We start from the raw sequence: 22,741 nt of genomic DNA, 5'->3' as shown, positions 1-22,741 counted from the left end.
ATTGCAAAACCTTCTTACCTCAAGTGATGAAAGCGAAGCACACAAACTCCTTGTTCACCTTACTTCCTTTCTTGTTGGTGTAAAATCTAAAATGTGTCCCCATGTGTGATTTGTAGCAATATTTTTCTCATTTTTTCCTCCACCGTTCTCACGGAGCTTTTTTATTTTTTCAACCCACTTGGAGCTTCCTCTTCTTCTCTAGAAAACTTTTGCGCACTTTACCCTCACCGCCACTCCAGAGCGCCCCTAGTGGACCGCCAAGGAATTGCTCAACAAACATTGAGCAGTTTACAGCATCCATACTCCATTGTATGGCCAATATGTTAAATAAAAGTATCGATACTTGGCGGGAGCATATCGATAACCCATCGGGTAGCAAAATATCGCGATATATCGCTGTATCGAGATATTGTCACACTCTTACTATATATATATATTTTTTAAACAATGGTATTTTTTTTTCTCAGCACAAAGTTATCTATATGAACTGTTGTTATAATGATACTGTACAATAACCCATTACATAACCACATTAAGCCAAAAAAAAAAAAAAATAAAATCATTGAATTCCGATGAGAGAAAAAAAAATACATTAATGAAGCATTATTCGTCCAAAAAGCATTAGTGCCCTCTGGTGGAGAAAATACTTCCTAGTTTGAATAGGGAAGAGTTCCGTCAAAATTACTATTTTGAAATGACAAGGATCTTATCTCCGGCTTTCCGTGGCCAAACTGTGCCAAATAAAAACTGGGAGAGAGGTTAAAATCCGCGTTTTCGAGTCATGTTGAGGGCAGTGGTCTATATCAAATATTTCATTTTTTATGGTGCTTGGGTCTGAGTGGTATATTGGAGTCATGTGATTATTGTTGTGACATCTCGTTGGTGAAATCGGTAGAGCAACTCTTGGCATCGCTAGAAAAAAAAAAAAAAATCTAATATGAAGAATAAAGAGAAAAAAATCTAACGACCCCGAAGTTAGAGTAGCGTTTTTTTTCTTCACAAATCTACTCAAGTAAAAGTAGAAAGTATAGCTTAGTAAAACTACTCTTAGAAGTATATTTTTCTCAAAACGTTACTCAAGTAAATGTAACGGAGTACATGTAATGCATTACTACCCACATCTGCAAAAGAAGTTGAGCATCTCGTATGGCCAGGACAATCCCCAGACCTCAACATTATTGAGCATTTATGATCAGTTTCAGAGATTCAATTAAGACGTCGATTTCTACCTCCATTGTGTCTAAAAGAGTTGAAGGGTATTCTAACTGAAGAATGGCTTAAAATTCCTTTGGAAACAAGTCACAAGTTGTATGAATCAATACCTCGGAGAATTGAGGCTGTAATTGCCACAAAAGGCGGACCTACACCATATTAAATTACCATGATTTTCGTACAATAAGCCGCTACTTTTTTCCTTCATTTTGAATCCTGCGGTTTATATTCCAGTGCGGCTTATTTGTTGATTTATTTGGGTTAATAGGTAACACTTTATTTGACAGCGGCGTCATAAGACCGTCATAATTATGAAATGACACTATCATGGGCATTACTGAATGCTTATGACAGATATAATTAAGTGTTAGCCGGGAAATTACGTCACTAACTCCATTTATGTCCAGTTCGGATCTTTTACATCCATTCAAAAGTGAGATAATTTGCAGGATAACACTAAATGACATCTGTTATAAGCATTCATTAATGCTCATGACAGTCTCATATAATAATTATGATTCTCTAATGGCAGTCTTATAGCACCACTATCAAATAAAGTGTTACCAAATACCATAATTAACAATTAATGAAACAACTGGAACAGTAACTGAAGTAATAAGTAGCACAGAACATGAATTTTGATTATTATTTACGTCTGTAGCGCCGCAATGCATGCTAGGAGGCATGTTGGAAAACAACAGTGTTGACAGCAGGTGGCAGCAGAGGTTGACTGTCTCCCCCAAGGGAGCAGTGATAGCCAAATGAAGCATCTTGAATCAATGAAGCTTTGCAGCCAATTGCTTCAAAGTTTCATTGTGGTTCACATGTTGACAGTTGTATGATGCCGCTGTCATAAAGTGTTACCGGTTAATATCTTTTGGTGTAAATATACCATAATACAGTGAGGACAGCTGTGGCTTATAGTCCAGTGTGGCTTATCTATGAAAAAATGTCATTTTCGTGTCAAATTTGGTGGGTGGTAGTCAGGTACGCATTATAGTGCGAAAATTATGGTAGTTTCAGTTTATTTTTTTTAAGGTGTTTCCATTATTTTGTCCAACCCCTGTATATCTCCATGCGTATAGAAACTGGAAAGCGTATATTGAGGTCAAATACTATCGAAACACTACGAATGGAAAATGGGTATGCAACACATCGCCAAGTAAGTCTGTATTTGCATGAAAAAAGTCATTAGATCAAACTCCCCTGCAGGGAACGGCATGCTGCCTGCATGTCCATGGGAGTGTCCTACTTTTGACTTCTTTAAATAGGTCAGCCTCTGTCAACAAGAAAAGTAGATGTAAATAAGATCACTAAATCAAATCTCCTACTAGCTAAGTAGCCAGTTTTGAAGTCAACTGACTTATATTACATCATGCTCAAAATAAGATTTACAAAGTGAGAACGTAAAACATACGGAAAGAAACACAGTCACGTATAACAACCTTTGATGAAGGCTATTGTCCAGGTTTGGCAATGCGCGCTGTCTCTGCAAAGCGAGCGAGCACATAATTTCTAATGGTGAGCTGAATATTTTTACAGACCTACGGGTATAAATGACACAAACTACTAGCTATTCCTCATTCGGTGCTGCTAAGAATTGGCTCGCAGACATTACTGGATGGCTCACATGAACATGTTCCACCAAAACACTAATGATCCTGGCAAGTACCGTAAACCAGTGTCTGTGTCAAGGCCACTACACCATACTTTAAAAATGGTGACCTTACAAAGCTTTGTGGTTGTGGAGTATTTTAGATACCACAAGCTGGATTGCCCGGTCTTAGATACAGTCCCTGACAAAAGTCTTGTCGCTTATCCATTTTGTAGAAACTACTTATGTTGCCTTCCACCCTGCAGATCTCTCGCACACCTCCATACTGGATGTAACCCCAGACCATGATTTTGCCACCACCAAACTTCACTGTTTTCTGAGTGAATCTCAGATCCATGCAGGCTCCAGTAGGTCTCCTGAAATATTTGCGGTGACTGTGGTGTAATTCAAAGATTCATCCGAAAAACCCTCCTTTTGCCACTTTTCCAGCGTCCATCCTTTTGACAGGCTGTGAGCCTTGGCAAGTGCCACACGGTTTTTTAATTGTCTGCACCCTTAGAGATAATAGTCTGAAATATCAACAAATCTTAGCTGCCTCTTAAATTCCTAACCATTAAAAGGGACAAATTCTGCAGCAGGATGGTGCTCCATCGCATACTTCAATCTCTACCTCAAAGTTCCAAAAGGTAAAGAAGGTCAAGATCCTCCAGGACAGGCCAGCCCAGTCACCAGACATGGGTAGGATGAAAGAGGAAGCATGGAAGACGAAACCCAAGAATGTTGATGAACTCTGGGAGGCGTGTAAGACTGCTTTCTTTGATGTTCCTGATGACTTCATCAATAAATTGTATGAATCCTTGCCGAACCGCATGGATGCAGTCCTTCAAGCCCATGGAAGTCATGCAAAATATTAAATTTGGATCTCACAGCACCACTACTTAATTCGCTTATGTTATGTAACATATTTTTGTATTTGAAGTACATTTTTTGTTCAATTTAAACTCTACTTTCTGTAGGCGACAAAACTTTTGTCTTGCACAAATTTGACTTCTATGTCTTCATTAAATGATAAATCTTTTTTCAGTGAAACGAAAACATTTTTGTACATTCAACATCATTTGGGAGGGTCTTAGCTTTCATATGAGTCTTTTCTGAAACCAGTTGAATAATTACACGTCAGGTTATTAGCAACTGTTTCTACAAAATGGGTAAGTGACAAGACTTTTGTCAGGGACTGTACAGTCTTGATGAGCTTGAATTGGCTGCAGGTACAACGTCGGGAACGATCCCACAACCGGTAACATAAGGCAATCTGACCAACAGAATGTGACAGCCGATGCTGACCAAAAATGATGTGATGTCCAGGTTATGAAATCGCGCCAGCCCCCCTCCCAACAGAGAGAGTGCCGAGATGCCAACCCGGGATAAATCAAGCCAATTCCACACATACAGCCCGGTTTATTCCCGGAAAATTTCACCATGTGTGAAAGCCATGACACGGCTAAATCCCGCTTCACGCGTTTACCGTGATATGTGTGTGAAAGGGGCTTCAGCCACACGGTTGCTAACCGTCATATGCTAGTGTTTACTCTTCACTAGCTGAATAACCTTATTACCATTTATCCTTCACACAGCCGCTGGAAACAGAAATGTCGTTTAATCCATCTGTAGGCGACCGGCAGATCATGATTTTACGACACTGTGCGGGTGTGCCCTGGTCTTCTTCGGAAATGCAGTCTTCCTTAAAGCAAAACACTACCGCTTTCGTCCACGGGCGTCACTTAAATCGACCAAAGCTGAAAAGTTACCTAGTGTTGCTTTAAAGAAAGTGATTTAAGATAAATATGGTTTGTGAAAAGGTTTCATTTAAAGAGCATACGACAGGAGAAAAAAAGTCTTAAATAGCATTATTATGTGAATTAGAATCATATTTTGAGACGATTCGACTATATACAACAATTTAGCAAAGCGCAGATGACGAAAAATTAGTCTTTTAATCTGCCACTTAGCCACGCCTACCATTATAGGGCTCTCGCGTCCCCAACAGGTGGATGACGTCAGCGGGAGACTGGGCTCATCAGTTTTACTATTCAGCCCTTTGAGGGGGAATTATTCAGAACAAGGAAAACGCGACGAAGAGAGCCGCAAAATGTAATAGTTTCAGTCTCTCTACTCCAATATTTTTACAGGATATTCTTTTTATCCAAGTATTTTTCCCCAATAGCTAAATAAATGGCTTGAGAAGGACCAGTCAGCCCGTCGAGGGGCAACTATTCACAACGAGGAAAATGTGACGAAGAGAGCTGCAAAATGTCATTGTTTCTCTCTCTTTACTTCAGTATTTTTACAGGATATTCTTTTTATCCAAGTATTTTCCCCAATTGCTAAATAAATGGCATGGTCATGACAAATAACAGTCTTGTGCTAAATGGGATATGAAATGATAAAAATGCACTTATTCAGGATGACATGGCAAAATTACTCCATAATGGTCAAAACTGTCGACTTCACCTTTACTGTCACACCTCCCGAACGATATTTTATGACACCAAAATCGGACATACTTTATGTCATTTCCCTTCCCCGGCTTCGGAGAATGTAAACAAACCAAGAGGCGTGACAGCTAGCCGACATGCTAACCCAAACCGAGTGATTTTTCAAAGTCTTCGAAGAGAAAATCACACATAACTAGCCCGGATTATTTGACATGACGACTGGGTTGTCGATTGTCTCCGTGGATCGGCAAACCGCCCAGCGGAGAGCAATTTACAGTTTGTTCCTCGGAGGAGGGCGGCTGCAGTTGTTGTGCAGCTAACGTGCAGCTAATGTGCATGTGGAGAGCTTTTTACATGCCTATCAATGATCAAACGTAAGTAGTCGTTTATTTAAAGAAAGTTTGTAGTGTTTATTTTGTAATCGCTGTATTCGTATAATACAAAACAAGATGTTTACTCACTTCCTCGTAAGTCCAATGGTCCCATAGTAGTCGGGCTTGTTTTGGCCAATATCCACGGTGAATGGGAACCTTTTGAAACTCCAAAAAGGTGCACACGCCTCTCCCTCATATAGCAAGATTTTTCTGCAGCCGTTTGGCTGGCGTGATGCGATAAATAAACGTATTAATCCGCAAAATCAGCTGAATCCTTAGTCCTCATACACAACAGTACGGCTGTTTAGTGAAGAGGACGCCTTCACCTGTACACGTCACAGCGCCCTCCTCTGCAAGACCGAAGCCAGAAGTCACTCATTTTCATGGCGCGGGATTCAGAAAACTAAATAAATATAGCGATCGATTCCACACACATCCAAGCGGTCCATATCATTCAGGAGCATAAAATACCGCATGTATTATGAAATAAACATGCTTTTTCGTGTCACATGCACTTTAAGATATTGTGTAGGTGGATGTAAGCACACTCTTCGTAGGACTCAAAAACTTAAAGAGACTTGTGCTCTTTTGGGCGAAGCCATCTCTGTTTATTGAACCCCCAACATCAACAACCACACACTTATCTCTCTTTTCTGTCCATCGTGCTTGGTACATCATCAACCTGAGACACTCGATCCTTAATGTCCTTATTTCCATGACAACACCTTTTTTTTTTTTTTTTTACATCCATGCACATCACTTTTTTTTTTTTTTTTTAACATGCAACTAAACATTTGCACATTGACAATTACAATCCTAACAGTAAACATATGAACACACTTATTCTATATATTTTTTTCTTGAACATTTTTTTTAAACTGTCCTAGCTGGGCCGCATATCACAGCATTAACAAACATAAGACCCAATGAATGCAGAAGAACAGCACAATTTAACCCCACAAGTAATCCTTTGACCAGACAGCGGGCCGTAACAGCCTACCAGACCGCGATTGAGTCGGACCTGTGTCTGCCAAGCCAGGAGATACTTCGGAAGCCGAACCTAGTTTAAAAAGCTGTATAAGTCCCCACCAGTAGAACTTCCTGGAGCAGCAGTACCCTCTGGTGGTGCCATGGATGGAGAAGGGGACAGACAGACTGCCTACGAATTTCTCGCCAAGGCCACCGCCAGGCTGTAACCCTGCAGCCGGTCATGATGTATTGTTTGTAAATGTTAGTCCTCCCCGAACGGACTGCCAATCACATAAGTGCCCCCAACCTCATCATCCTTATCCATACGTCGCTTTACCACAAAAGGTCCTTTCCAATGGGAAGCCAGCTTACAACGGGACTCTGGGAGGGTCATTTAGTTAAACAAGATCCCCAACCTCATAAGGTTCGTGTCTCAATTTAGCGTCGTAAAAGGCCTTTTGCTTTTCGCCCGTAACAATATTATTATCCTTAGTCTATCAAAAAGCAGTCTCGAAACACTTGAGGAGGTGTTCAACAAACTCGCCTTAGGGCCCATTCGCTATGCACTGGTGCCCCCAGCACCACATCAACGGGTGTACGGCCCTCCCTGCCATGTGTAAGGAAGTAATGTGTGAATCCTGTGCTCGAATGCACACTGGTATTGTAAGTAAAAGCAGCTTATAGCAGAAAAGAGTCCCACTCCACTTCACAGGACAAAAGGATTTTTGCCAATTCATCAATTTATGTCCTATTGAACATCTCTACCATAGCATCTGATTTTGAGTTGTAGGGTGTGGTATAGTCTTCTTCACCCCCAGCCTACAACACAAACCCCTCACCACATCTGACTCAAATTGTCTCCCCATATGTGTGTGCAATGTTTCTATTACCCCATGTTCCAAGATATAATACTGGAAAAGACAGCAACTGTGGTGGCCTTCTGATCACGCATGGCATAGAGGTTGACAAATTTAGTGACGTAATCCTCAACTCTTTTCATTGAACCCACAGCAACAACAACCACACACTTTTCTCATTCTGTCTGTCGCGCGTGTGCACGTGATCAACCTGAGACACTGATATTTAAATGTTACAATATTGTTTCCACGATGAAAAAACACTGACAACTTACCATTTTTCTGTGTTTAGTTTAGGAAGTGCATCATCCAACTATTTACCGGCATTGTGGCCGTACCAGAAAGCAACATGAACCAGACATCAGAGCGACCAGGAACCACTGCGGACAGTCAAACTGGTGAAATGGCTGCCATTGCGGCCCGTATCCCCATCGGTGATACAACATTGCCGAGGTCTGAGGATTCTCCAACTGACTGTGGCTCCTTTGCTCAGCTCCCCATACCAGAGAACAAAGTGTGTCCTATGTAACAGTGAAAACAACAACAAAAAACTATCCATATTGTAGCTTGTGACTAGCTGTTTTCATTCTTGGGCTCAAGATATAAAGGATGAACTACTTTTTTCTTTGAAGCTGTCACTTTTGCAGTACGTTTAAATTGTAGTCCCTGAAGAAATAAATGTAAAAAAGCATATGAAGAGCTGAAGCACGTCACCAGAGTCAGTATTTAAAATTTGAAACATCTGTAAGTATACAGAGGCGCAAATAAGTATTTAGTCAACCACCAATTGTACAAGTTTTCCTAATTGAAAAGATTAGAGAGGCCTGTAATTGTCAACATGGGTAAACCTCAACCATGAGCGACAGAATGTGGAAAAAAAACAGAAAATTACATTGTTTGATTTTTAAAGAATTTATTTCTAAATTAGAGTGGAAAATAAGTATTTGGTCACCTACAAACATGCAAGATTTTTGGCTGTCAAAGAGGTATGACTTACTCTAACGAGGTCTAACGAGGCTCCACTCGGTACCTGTATTAATGGCACCTGTTTTAACTCATTATCGGTATAAAAGACACCTGTCCACAACCTCAGTCAGTCAGTCACTCCAAACTCCACTATGGCCAAGACCAAAGAGTTGTCAAAGGACACCAGAGACAAAATTGTAGACCTGCACCAGGATGGGAAGACTGAATCTTCAATAGGTAAAACGCTTGGTGTAAAGAAATCAACTGTGGGAGCAATTATTAGAAAATAGAAGACATACAAGACCACTGATAATCTCCCTCGATCTGGGGCTCCATGCAAGATCTCACCCCGTGGCGTTAAAATGATAACAAGAACGGTGAGCAAAAATCCCAGAAGCACACGGGGGGACCTAGTGAATGACCTACAGAGAGCTGGGACCACAGTAACAAAGGCTACTATCAGTAACACAATGCGCCGCCAGGGACTCAAATCCTGCACTGCCAGACGTGTCCCCCTGCTGAAGCCAGTACACATCCAGGCCCATCCGCGGTTCGCTACAGAGCATTTGGATGATCCAGAAGAGGACTGGGAGAATGTGTTATGGTCAGATGAAACCAAAATAGAACTTTTTGGTAGAAACACAGGTTCTCGTGTTTGGAGGAGAAAGAATACATGATTGCATCCGAAGAACACCATACCCACTGTGAAGCATGGGGGTGGAAACATCATGCTTTGGGGCTGTTTTTCTGCAAAGGGACCAGGAGGACTGATCTGTGTAAAGGAAAGAACTAATGGGGCCATGTATCAAGAGATTTTGAGTGAACCAAACACACAGCCAGGGCAACAAAGGAGTGGCTTCGTGAGAAGCATTGCAAGGTCCTGGAGTGGCCTAGCCAGTCTCCAGATCTCAACTCCATAGAAAATCTGTGGAGGGAGTTGAAAGTCCGTGTTGCCCAACGACAGCCCCAAAACATCACTGCTCTAGAGGAGATCTGCATGGAGGAATGGGCCAAAATACCAGCAACAGTGTGTGAGAAGCTTGTGAAGAGTTACAGAAAACGTTTGGCCTCCGTTATTGCCAACAAAGGGTACATAACAAAATATTGAGAGGAACTTTTGGTATTGACCAAATACTTATTTTCCACCATGGTTTGCAAATAAATTCTTTAAAAATCAAACAATGTGATTTTCAGTTTTTTTTTTTTCCACATTCTGTCTCTCATGGTCCAGGTTTACCCATGTTGACAATTACAGGCCTCTCTAATATTTTCAAGTGGGAGAACTTGCACAATTAGTGGTTGACTAAATACTTATTTGCCCCACTGTATATAGAAATGGTACTGCAGATACAAATGGTCAGAGGTATCCCTGCTCGATAACTTGCCTTACATTTGTTTCTGTTGGTTGCTCTCTTTGCTGTTCTTTTAACCATACCTGCACAACTACTGTCCCAGAAAATGCAACCCGCACTTTAATCAACCCGATAGATTTTGTTATCTCCCTCCAAATAGAAACTTCTGGAAAGCGTATGTTGAGGGCTAATCAGTATTTTTCAAATACCAAATGTATCTTTTCATCTACTCTATTGCCTTTGTCTTTCAAGCCCTGAGACAAAGCCTGCTGAGGAAGCACTGTTTTACTATGCTGTTTCATTGCTTTACTTTGGCAGCCCATCTGCAGTCCAATCCAGCTGTCAAAAAGCTAGAAACCCCCATCTGAATTTGTATATTTTTGTTCATGCGCCTACTGTGTAGACTAGTGAATGGCAATGCTTTCATCTATGGCTGAAGATAGTCAATGGGAAATGTCCCTATTGCCTTGACTGCTGAGATAGAAGGGCAATACTGTACTTTATATTCAAGCAGTGAAAACAGGATCAACAGGAAAACAAAGACACACACAATAAACACCTCATAAAAGTATACGGAGTGAAGTGTTACATACATTTGACTGAACGAAAGCTGGATCAGTTCACCTTACATTTTAACTGTACAGTGCCCTCCGTAATTATTGGCACCCCTGAAAAAGATGTGTTTTTTAGCTTCTAATATTTTTTTTAATTCAAATAATATGAGACCTTAATGGAAAAAAAGAGACAAATCCAACCTTTAATACAAGTTCATTCATTCAGTGGGGAAAAAAATCCCACATAAAGAAAAAATTATTTCACATCAAATAATGCGAGTCACAATTAATCATCTGACCAAAGCACACGGTCCCAGGCGTATTTTTGTTTGAGACCAAGATTGAGCTTTTTGGTGACGAACACTCTAAGTCAGCGGTCTCAAACCGACTCCACAAAGGGCCGCAGTGGGTCCTGGTTTTTGTTCCAACAGATCCAGCACAAACAGTTCAACCAATGAGGTTTCTACTAACATAAGCAGCACCTGATTGCAATCAACTGATTACACTTGTAAGAAACCAGATTGGTGAAAAGGTATTTGTCTCGTTTGGTTGGAATGAAATCCAGTACCCCCTGCGGCCCTTTGAGGACCGGTTTGAGACCACTGCTCTAAGTGGATCTGGCGTGCCACGAAAGATGCGCATGCTGAAAAGCACCTCATACCCACTGTGAAGTATGGGGGTGGGTTCAGTGATGCTGTGGGGCTGTTTCGCTTCCAAAGGCCCTGGGAACCTTGCTAGGGTGCATGGCATCATGAATGCTTTGAAATACCAGGACATTTTAAATCAAAATCTGTTGCCCTCTGCCCGAAAGCTGAAGATGTGTCGTCACTGGGTCTTTCAGCAAGACAATGACCCTAAACATATGGCCAAATCTACACAGAAATGGTTCACCAGACACAAAATCAAGCTCCTCCCATGGCCATCTCAGTCCCCAGACCTTGTTTTGTTGGCAAAAGGGGTGCTAATAATTGTGACACACAGTATTTGATGTCAAATAATTTTTTCTTTATGTGGGATTTTTTCCTCACTGAATGAATGCACTTGTATTGAAGGTTGGATTTTTCTCTTTTTTTTCCATTAAGGTCCCATATTATTTGAATTAAAAAAAATATTAGAAGCTAAAAAACACATCTTTTTCAGGGGTGCCAATAATTATAGAGGGCACTGTATTAGATTAGAAAGTAAACCATGTTGTGGAATTGCACATTTGTGCGTATGATGAAATTGTTTTACAAAATCAGCAATGTGAAGTGTTTGCAAACTTTTCCAATGGTCTGTCTCTCCTGCTGAATAAAACAATTGACCCTGGGATGACGAAATAGACTACACTAGACATTGTACAGTACATTGGAACAAGGCTTATTGAGCCATATAGAATTAGCAGATATATTCTAGTTGAAGACACATGTATGTCAATTTAATTATAACAAAGTCTTCTATTTTCACTTGCCCTTGTTGTGCATGTTGTTTTCTATTTCTCAACATACGCTACGTTCAACGCTGTTGTACTCTCAATTTTGCAAGATTGTGCATTCGATTCCGAGAGTAATTGTATGGTGTTTGTTGTGTTGCTTCTCACTTTGTGCTTAAATTGTTACCAGTCAGGTTGGACAAAATCAGTGTCGGTGTATCTGTGACAAATTACTTGTGTTATTATTAGAACACACCATATTGCGAGTCTAACCTGTGACTTACCAATTATAATGGACATGTGATTTTCACTTATGATATATACAAACAAGATTGCAATAAATTTGTATCAGCATCAATTGCAGACACATGAATAATAGAAAATGAATTAGGGTAGTTTTAAAAGCATGGCTAACCGTGACTGTCCAGTCGCTTCTGCAGCAGGATAGAGATATTTCTCTATCGATACGCCCTTTTCATCCAATTATCTTGTGCCTGTCAAAACTCATAGTGCATTATGTCACTGTGGATGTGTGTGTTTTTCTAATGATTTATTTCGAGCCAACTAAGCTGTCTGTAGCAAGTGGTGTGTTACTACAGGGTGATTGAGAAGTAACTCCCTATTTTAAATGCTAATAATTTATAAGTTCACGTAGTTGTAATATTTTCTCAACTTTTTTCTGCATGTTCTGTGATGTATGGGAATTTATGTTCTTGAATTCTTCAGATTTATTGGTTTGTTTGAAATTAAAAAGCCCAACAAAAATGTCTTGACGCCTTACCCTACAGAAATGTGCTCAAGTTGACGCTAAAACGATCAAGTGTTGTCATGCAAACCACATCACTACAGGATCAATATTCCTTGCAATGTGTGCATGGTTTGTGCATAAAAAACAATATGATGGAGTTTACGAGGAATTTGCCCATTAGAGATGTGAGAAGTAAAATAAATTATCTTGGGTACTTAAAGATACATCAGCGCCAAACACATTACAGATTAGTACATTCTTATTCAGTGTACCAATTGGAAATAAGTACCTTTTTTTAAAGGGCCAGGACACCTAAATCAGTGGTTCTTAACCTTGCTTAAAAGTCCCGAACCCCACAAGCTTTACATGTGGATTCACCGAACATTTCAGAATTAGATAATAAAGCTTTTATTTTTTTTCAAAATCCAAAACCTAAGCTAGCAAGCTAATTATTTAGCAATTCCCAAAATACTTCTCATTTTGACAGCATGTTTTATAAACAGATCAGAATTTGAGACCATGCTCCCCATTGGTCTGTTGTAGTCCCTCATACCAAGTGCAAGTCAACCTTCCACTGAGCAAACCAGTTTCTCCTCCCATCAGATCGAGGACTGACAGTTAAAAGAAATGGATTAAGCTTGTAAATTCCAGTCCAAAACTTGGTCTAAAAAGCCACTTTGACTAGATTAAATCAGCGTACAAAAATAGACCTCTGCGTTTCATTACCTTCGCCGAACCCTTAGGGTTTGATCAAACCCAGGTTAAGAACCACTGACCTTAATACTGTCACTTCATCTGTGATCGACCATTCACCCGGTACTATATAATTTGTGTATTATAATGTCTGCGATGTGAACCGCAATCTAAAAACCGCAATCTTTTTTCCTTTTACTTTCATGAACTCAGTTTAAATATTAGACCTACACTCAGGATTAAATATTTAAAAAACTTGGAAAGAGGCTGAATTACACTTGGAATGATCGACATCTACACACACAAAGCACATCATCAAATTATGTATCGTCAACAAAGTTTCGTGGAAACACCGTTTTGGGTTTTCACAATCCACATGGGTATTAGGAAAATATGGCCAGGAAATATTGTACAATGTTATACAAACATCTACTGTATAGAACCATAGTTGCAAAAGCCAAAGGCAGCAAGTCTAAACGCTCCTTAACACTTCTCTTGTTCTGAATTCAAATCTGTCCACTTGTGAGTTGTGCTACAAAGTTTATTGTCAAGTCTTGTTACGTCTTGAGTTTATCTGCATGCATCGGGTCAAGTGCATGTAGGTTGTGAATTGTTTGAATTAAAGTTTTTTTTTCCACGAAAGAAAAGTTTGAATTTATTGTTCCCTTAAAAACAGTATTCATTACCAATATTTAATAGCACATAACTCATTAACATTGGCATTGAAAAATCACAGAAAGGCATGACCATACAGGCATACATTGAGATTGCTCTGTTCGTTCAGAGCAAGGGCGTAGGTTTGCATAGGGACGGTAGGGACATAACACTACCAACTTTTCAGGATGCTCAAATTGTCCCCACCAACTTTTAAGCAACCTTATTTGCAAAAAATAATGAGTTCAGTTATAATTTTGTTATAATTATTTTCATTAGGTTAAGACCTACAGTTACCTCTTTTCACTTGTTTAATGTGGCGGTCAATTTTTTCCCCTCAAATGCACATTTGATTGGCTGATGACTTGCATTTATTTAAAATATATTTATTTATTTTCTACACTATTTATTTTAAAATATTTTTATTTTCAGCCTATGCAGGCATTTTTTTTGGATAATCATATATTAATAAGGGTAAAAAGTATGAATGTAAGTATGTTAAAGGGTATGTATGACAACACCTAGGGAAATGCTAATATTCCATCATTTATCCATAAACGCATGCCTTTTGGATTCATATCATGCCACTTCGTGTAATTACACACATCGCAACACCAAGAAAATGATAGAAATTAGGATCGATTGTCAAGCTAAAAGGACCCGCCCCAGAGATACCGGAAATCTAGCATATTGTGTGCGTAACGTCACCACTAGGAAACAACCGGCTCAGTGCTTAGTACTGAATGGCGGCGATGATGGTGGACAATTTTGTTTCTAGTTGCAGCGACCAATCCGACGTAACGAACATTTTTCTAATGGTGACGAGGAGAGTTATGAACCTTCCTTTGGTGTTTTGGGTTATCAATTTGAGCCCAAACGAAAGCCAATGCAGCCTAATGAAAGGATCATTGAGGTGAACAATCACACTGATGAAACACTGGCAACAACAGATTGTGTGGGAAACACCGAATGGTTTGTTTTGCATTTGTTTTTGTGAAGCTGATACACCGTGACAGCAAAATAATGTATAGAATAATTATCATTTATTGTGCTATCATCGGTTTTCGCACTGCCAACCGACAAATATGAATGGGATTAGAGGATTTGTTCTATATATTTTACGAGCGATAATTTATACATGTGTCCAGTCCTATATCCAATGCGTGATATGTTTTTTATTATCAAAGAGTACTCACTCAGGCCATTTTCCTCCTTTGCTTTGCCTGGGGTGGTGGGGTGGTCTCATCAGAGCGAGTCATCGTCCTCTTTCTTGATATCTCGGGACATTTAGGTGGCTGCGCGTGTAGGTGGGCACCGCATCTGCTTTCAGCAGCAATTTCTTAGCAAAACCTGATTTCATTTGTCCATAGTTCGTATAGCTTTCAGGAGTAAAATGTGCACCACACAAAACCGTGCCGGAGGCTCGGTCTGCAAAATTAGCCCTCTTAGCACTGACGAACTTTACTCATTGTCTGCGTAGTCCAGCTCTTTTTCTCGCGTTCGGGAACTCATGGGTACTACATTGCGACAGATGGCTATTTGTACACCACATAGCATGACAGGTTTGAACCATTTTAGCGATTTTTTGATGAAACAAGAACGCAACTCTCTCGTCGATAAACAACGATGGCACCTGCCTCGACCTATTGTTTCCTTGTTATGACGTCTCCGCCCCATTCGTCTGTTTCCGGAATACTTTCAGAAATGTTCGTATTTTCGATCTATTTTTGATAATTGCTCATGAATGTGATTTATTTTTTTGTTAACTTTATTAATATTTGTTATCTTGCCACATAACGGTTGTATTGATAACTCACAGCCCCTTAGTGTTTTAATACCTTTTAAAATAATTTGTGTTCAAATATTGCAATTTAAATTTTCTAATAAAATCCAGACATTTATTTTGGAAGTTTTCAAAATGTTTTTGAAAACAAAGGTTTGAATCAAGCGGTACATCACCTGACCAATACACATGAAAGTTAGTAAACACAGATTTATTTTTCATTGATCATTTAGCCTATCAATTAATAAGTTTCATATTTGTGACAAACGTAGCCCTGACCCCCGTTCACCCAATCTGTTTGGTCTTGAAGGAATCTGACCTTCTAGCCAGACCGCCGGAATCGTGCCAGCCGAACCGCCGGACTCTCGCTGGCGCAGCTCCAACGGTCTGGGCCGGCGGGTCCCGGCAATCCGGCCAGAAGGCCAAACTCCGCCTGTTCACCTTAGTCTAATCCTTTGTACTGACTCCATTTTGAAAGGTTTAAAGAAGGCTCACCGAAAACAAGTTGACAATTTATTCACGTCGACAGTGATCGAAACGGCAAGGCGAAACAGAAACACTCAGGTGGGGAGGCGAGGTCACCCTATCATACGTCAACAAAAGGTTCCCAAGAAAAATGACAACGATTATTTAAATATTCAGTCTTTTGAAGGCTATCGCGGGGCGAGCCGTGGGTAGGAAGAAGGGTGTGTTTGGGATTATTGTCTGTTTGTGGATTGGACAGGAAGATTTGGGAGTTACTGTTGTCCGGGCAAAGAGGGTTGTGGATTTTGCCACCTCAGCGTCAAAGGGGCTCTTGGAGTCTTGTCAGTCGTGCCATCAGTTGGATATCTGCCGTTTGTTTTCCTTGTGTTGGGACACGGTGTCCCGCCATTTCTTCTGGACTGTACGGGAGAACTGATTTCAGACGTGGGGTTGTCAGCGTGATACTTGCTCAGTCAGTTGCATGACGCACACGTTGGGCTTCCGTGATAAGAAGGCGTTGTTTATCTCTTATGCCCTACATTCTGCTTGTTTTCCTTAAACTATGGTATAAGTGCTATTTTATAATGGGTGTGTTAGAGTAATACAAACAGTCGATCGGTAAATACGAGAAAAGAAACTATTCCCTGATTGATTATATTAAGTGTGTTACAATAATGCAAACAATTAGATGGTGCCTACGAGAAAAGGTGCTACCTCATTAAGTCTTATTAATGTCGCGTCCAAAGCATAAAGTGTACATGGAGCTTATGCTGTTATACCGTCTCTACCAATGTTGAGACCAAACCGACACCCCTGGTTCAAAGTGCACTTTCCTCAAAGAATTGTGTGGAATGACAGGTTTTAAAAGTTAGTTTGGATTTATCCTTATTTGCCAACAATGAGGCCTTAGTTTGCGACACAAGAAAGTAAAGGTGCTTGTAACATAGATGGGCTGTCCTAGTTGTTGGTGTTTTCAAGGTCGTTCTGTACTACCATGTTGAACCGATCAATATTTGCAACTTACCTTATTTCTGTGATGGATGCTGGCCCAGATGTACATTGTAAAGCTAGTGCCACACATGACAAACTATATTAACTGACATTTTACCACATATGGCAAGCAGTGGCTGTAAATACTGAAGGTCCAGCGACATACAGTATTGGATGGCTTAAATGATTCAACCATTCTAGCCAAAGCACACTAAATGTAACGGGTCCCATCTAGGCCTCTGCTGACGGATATATTGACAATCTGTTGATTGAAGTATGCTGTAAATACTAGAAATACGACACGTAAATCAGTGACAGGAAGCACCTGTTGCTCTTCTTTCTGATCGATTTCAACATTTTAACTGCAATAGAGGAATATTTCTATATTTCTTTCTGCTTTGCACTGAAGCATGGTCATTCCCATTATTGGTCAATAAAAGTTTTTTTTTTAATTCATATATTAATGGTTCCTTGATCGGAGTTTCTGAAAATAATCTCATCAAGTATAGCGTTGCACCCAAAAACATACAATTTCCCTTTTAATCACATTCTATCATCAATCATACATATGCTTCGCCATGCCGTGACATGCCATTAAGTCTTGTGTCTTGTCGTGGGTGTCGGGTCAAATTGCCAATACATAAATATTTCACAGGATCAGTCATTTCTTCACAAAATGAAAAAGAACATTAGTGATTTCTATACCTTCTACACATTTGAGCTTATTATTAATTTATAGGTTGTCATCATTCTGTCATACATTTGGGATTAATATTTGATCCCAGAAAAAAGGGAAGGACAGAAGATGAAACAGACCCGGTGAAAAAAGCCTGTGTGTTGTTGGTACATTTAGATAATTTGGTTATCACTAAATATAACTACACATGTCAGTGATGGATTTTTGACAGAAATAGGTGATGAATGTCAGTACATTCTAAAAGCGGTTCTAAAATAATTGGTTCTGAAATATAATACGGTATGAATATTCACTCTTCCGGATAGGAAAAGAGCAAAGGTTTAGCGCAAAATTAAAAAGGATGACTTCATTTGTGATTTTCCAGAAATAAATGACACAAATATTTTTCATACGTTACATTTTTGTGCTAAAAAAAGTGCTCAAATCCAAGCGTTAAATACATTATAGTGGAAATAAGTTTTCTCAAAGTAAACCAGTCCCTGATGGAAATGTTTAGCAACCATGATATTTTATAACTCCTTGACCATATGTAGAACCAAATGGCAAGTGGTACCATTTAGGGAGCTAGAATGAAACCATTGCAGATGGCAGGAGTGGCAAAAAGGGGCCCAGTGGTGTGCTTGTGATGTGCCACGTGCACGTAATGAGTGGGACTGATGATGTGACATCGCCTCCCATGGCATGCTCGCGCATTCCAACCTTTATCAAAAGTCAACTGCCATTTTCATGTAATCTTAACCAGATTTAACAATTTAGATATAAGAAATTGGATCATTTCATAAAGTAGATTTAATTGCATTACAGCATAGATGTTGCAAATGAATAGAATACAATGGAAGTCTCTATGGATTGCAAACTGAAATTTTGCTATGTGCCTACTAACAGTAAATCTCATATTTACTCTATAACAATATATTACAAATACTACCATTTATCCATGCAGAGCATGCAAAAAGAGAAATTCAAACTATGTGGACATTTAAAGAAAACATAATGGAAAACGCAGCTCATGAATACTTTTTCATGGAGTACTAAAGGCATTAAATAACAATTCAAATTATGTCAACAAATTAATTACCAGTGTGTTAAATAATTCAGTGGATCTTGAACGGTACAATGTCCAGATTTTTTTTCTTTAGAGGTTCAATTTCTTTTCCAACAGCATAACATAGAAGTTAAACTATTATTTTTTAAATTTGTTTTAAATGCAGCAACCACAGTGATTAGAATTATTCAGATTTTTCGTCTCGGTCATTTCACAATCACAACCGCGCCCAAGGACAACAGAAAATGCCAGCCATTCTGAGATGAAAGTCTAACCCTCTGTTTTATGAATTCAGAAAAAAATCTTGATTTAAAAAAAAAAATGAAGTCGTCTAATTCATCATTCATTTAAGAAAAAATGACTGTTTAGAGTGTGTATAACACCAAAAAGCATGTTTATTTCATATTTCACGGGGTGTTTTATGCTCCTGAATTAAATGGACCGGTTGGATGTGTTTGGAAGCGATTGTTTTATATATTCAATTTTTGAATCCCACGCCATGAAAATGATTGACTTCCGGCTTCAGTCTCGGGATTAGGACAAATGCAAATGTGATGTCATCCGGGTCAGCATCTCACAATACAGCATTGCTTTATAGCATGCAGATGGACTGCGGATTCGGCTGACTTTGATTAGTTTATTTTTCGCATCACGCCAGCCAAACAGCTGCAGAAAATTGTTGCTGCACCAGGGAGAGGCGTGTGAGCCATTCTGGGTTTCAAAAGGTTCCCATTCACCGCGGACATTGGCCAAAACAAGCACTACTACGGTGGGACCATTGGACTTATGAGGAAGTAAGTAAACATCATATTTTGTGTTATGTCAAATAGTGGGATCATGGCACACGTTTTAATACGAAGGTGGCTTGCATTTTGTGGCTAATTGTCCACCATAAATGCCACTCGGCCAACGACAGGCAGCTTGTCACACATCCCCCCCGCCGGGAGAGCGCTATACTCAGCGTATTGCCCTCTTCGTGTGACTGGTGTTCTGTCAAATTTTCAACCCCATTAGAAATTGCAACATAGCGTTAAAAATGGCCGCGAATACAGCGATTACAAAGTAAACACTACAAACTTTCTTTAAATAAAGGACTATTGACTTACGTTTGATCATGGACGGACATGTAGAAAAGTTCTCCTCAGACACATCTTGCCATGTTACTGTACAACAACTGCACGCCGCTCTCTGCTTACGTGTTTGCCGTAAGAAAAAATAGAGGGTTTTCAAGTAAATCCTAACACTTTGGTACAGAGAGTACACATATGAATGCAACATCTATTTTTCCCTTAATCATTTACTATGCATGTAGTCCCCCGCTTACGAACGAGGTCCCTTCCTGCGCTGGCGACGTAACCTGAATTTCCGTATAAGTCGTAATTAACACTTTAAATGCCCACCTCCCAGATCTCAAAATTCCTATCCAAAAACATGTATTATAGACCCTACTCACCAACGTCACAAAATGGGCGTGTCGCTGTTTCCGGCCGCCATGTTGTACCTATTTTTTAGACCTATTCTCATTGTTTTCAATTAGTCGAGCAAGTTATAGAGCAATTCATGGAAGCCCCGGTGTTATCTGATGCTGTAAACTCATTGGATGCGTTGCATAAAAGGCGTTACGTGGAAAAGCTTCAGTTTATCCATTCGCCAGATCCGTGTTTGATGCCTAGATCGATGTTTTTCGACCCGCTGGCTTCACCGTATTTGCCTGACATCTGCTATCCTGATATTTACAACTATCTTGTCCACACAAAATCAGCCTATTCTCACGAAAGTTTGAAAATCTTTAAGAGCTTGGAGGCTTATAAATGCTACGTTGCTGGTTGGGTGAAACAGGTCCTCGTACACGAAAATTCGGCAGGAATCTTGTGCTCGGAAGGTGAGTTACGAAATTTTCAATTCAAAATCTTTTGTTCTTGCTAACATCCACTGTCAAGTCTAATGTATTTCATGTCATTTGCCAATGGAGCTAGGGCTTTTAATGTTTATATGGTTTAGCGATAGCACTCTCACTACATACATATATAATATGTAATAAATATGAAGTGCGATAGCACTACTCCAGATTGTCCCTAGTTGAATTTATTTTTTGGCTTTTGGCCTCAATAGTGAAATTGTAAATTAATTGTATGACAACTGTCTGATTATCCCCTTATAATTATATATTTTTAGGTAGTTCATTCACAACGTCTGAGTGTATGTTGTCGGCGATTAGCCTAGCAATGATCTCAATTGTGGTTGTCAGCCCAAAACCCTCTAAATATATATTAAATGCATCTTACCAGATATAAAATGACTACTACATAATCTGTGGTAGTCGTTTGGAGCCCAGTTTTCTCGTCGAATTGCAGCAGTCAATCTCGGTCTCCTCTTTGGGTCTCTCGGAATACGGTAAAACTTCAAGTCTCTCCGTCTATCTTCTGTTTTTGCAACCGACCGCCACACACGACTTCACCATTTTGATTATTAATGTTAACGAGCAGAAAAACATGCCATAATAGTAGGAATTTACGAAGCGCTAATGCATTAACATGACAAGTATACGGACAACATGGCGCGGGGGTGTGGCTGTGACGTCACGTGAGTAGGGTCTATACGTCATTGTAAGGACCTCGCCAAGACGTTGGAGCGAAATCCTAAATGGACAGCGAGCTAAGCTCCCAAATGACGATTCAGCTGCTCATGACATCAACACTTGCAGAATGAAACCAAATAAAAACAAAATTAAATCAGTTTCATCTTCAATAACAGAAATTCAAATTTGCGTTTATTACTAGCTGCTGATACAGCAATAACAATCCGCACAAACAATTAGCATGTATCAATTAGCGACCGCACATCGTCAAAAACAATCACATACTCGCACCTAGTATCCTATCACAACTGAAAATGCACAATAAACAGCTTTCTTACCTCTCTCTCTCTGTTATGTGTTGGGACTTGTTAGGATGTGTTAGGAACGTAAAGCAGTCCAACTGCTTGCGGGTGCGGCCTCTCGGCTGTGTGACCTTTTTTTGTGGACGTGTGCGCTGTTCCTCATGTGCGCAAATAAGTTCTTCTTCGTGTCGTCGCGTGTGGAAGTACTACCTCCTCTATGTTTTCTGCGCCAAAATAAAAGCATGCATAACAAAACAAAAGTCAACATTAAAAAAACAAAAAGACGATAGTGGACGAGACTCCGGCGTTGTAAAGTCAAAATTACGTAAATCGGGTATGTAGTAATCCCGGGGACAACCTGTATTTACACCAACAACAACAACAAAAATTGTCACGAAAATAGTATTCTTGCGTTTAACACTGTAATGATTTCTCAACTTGAGCATCTTTCTGACATTTGAGGTTAACTTATTATTCTATGCCAGGATTCACTAAATCCGGACCTCGGTGCCACTTTTCCTGTCGTGTTTTCCACGTCTCTCTCCCCTAACACACCTGAATCAAATGATTATGTCATCAGCAACCTCTCCAGAAGCCTGATAATGATCCTGATTATTTTGATTCAGGTGTGTTGGTGGAGGGAGACATGGAAAACACGACAGGAAAAGTGGCACCGAGGTCCGTATTTAGTAAACCCTGTTCTATGCTATGTGCTGCAAGTTTGCAAAAATCCATAAAGTGATAATCACTTTTTTTTTTTAAAAACTAATATCTACAAAATACTAGAAGAGCAATGTATTTATGTCCCCCATCTGATTACTATTCCACAGAGTGCAAATGACAAATTATTGTTCTTCTTCTTTTTTTTTTTTTAAACTTTGTCCTTGAATTTATAATGGTTGCCTTGTGTGTATGTCGTGTGAGGAGGGCGGAGGAAGATTTGACATTCTTTGAAACATTTAGAGTAATTTGACAGCAGGCTAATTACATTAGAAAACTTGCTGCAACATGGGTCCGTGCCTTTTTTTTTTTTTTTTGACA

The 22,741-nt window shown here is 39.7% G+C and overlaps 1 protein-coding gene across 2 annotated transcripts in view; it reads left to right on the top strand.

Moving 5' to 3' along the window:
• valopa (vertebrate ancient long opsin a) overlaps positions 1-9,648 on the top strand; it is a 45,717-nt gene extending 36,069 nt beyond the window's left edge. For both annotated transcript variants that reach the window (XM_057848005.1, XM_057848004.1), the window contains one exon: positions 7,755-9,648. In XM_057848005.1, the coding sequence (XP_057703988.1) occupies positions 7,755-7,991 (237 nt within the window). In that variant the 3' untranslated portion in view covers positions 7,992-9,648. The remainder of the gene's footprint in view (positions 1-7,754) is intronic.
• The last annotated feature ends 13,093 nt before the right edge of the window (positions 9,649-22,741 follow it).

The sequence above is a fragment of the Corythoichthys intestinalis genome, chromosome 10 (assembly GCF_030265065.1).
Source record: "Corythoichthys intestinalis isolate RoL2023-P3 chromosome 10, ASM3026506v1, whole genome shotgun sequence".
Lineage (NCBI taxonomy): Eukaryota > Metazoa > Chordata > Actinopteri > Syngnathiformes > Syngnathidae > Corythoichthys > Corythoichthys intestinalis.
This window is presented reverse-complemented; position numbering and strand designations above follow the sequence as displayed.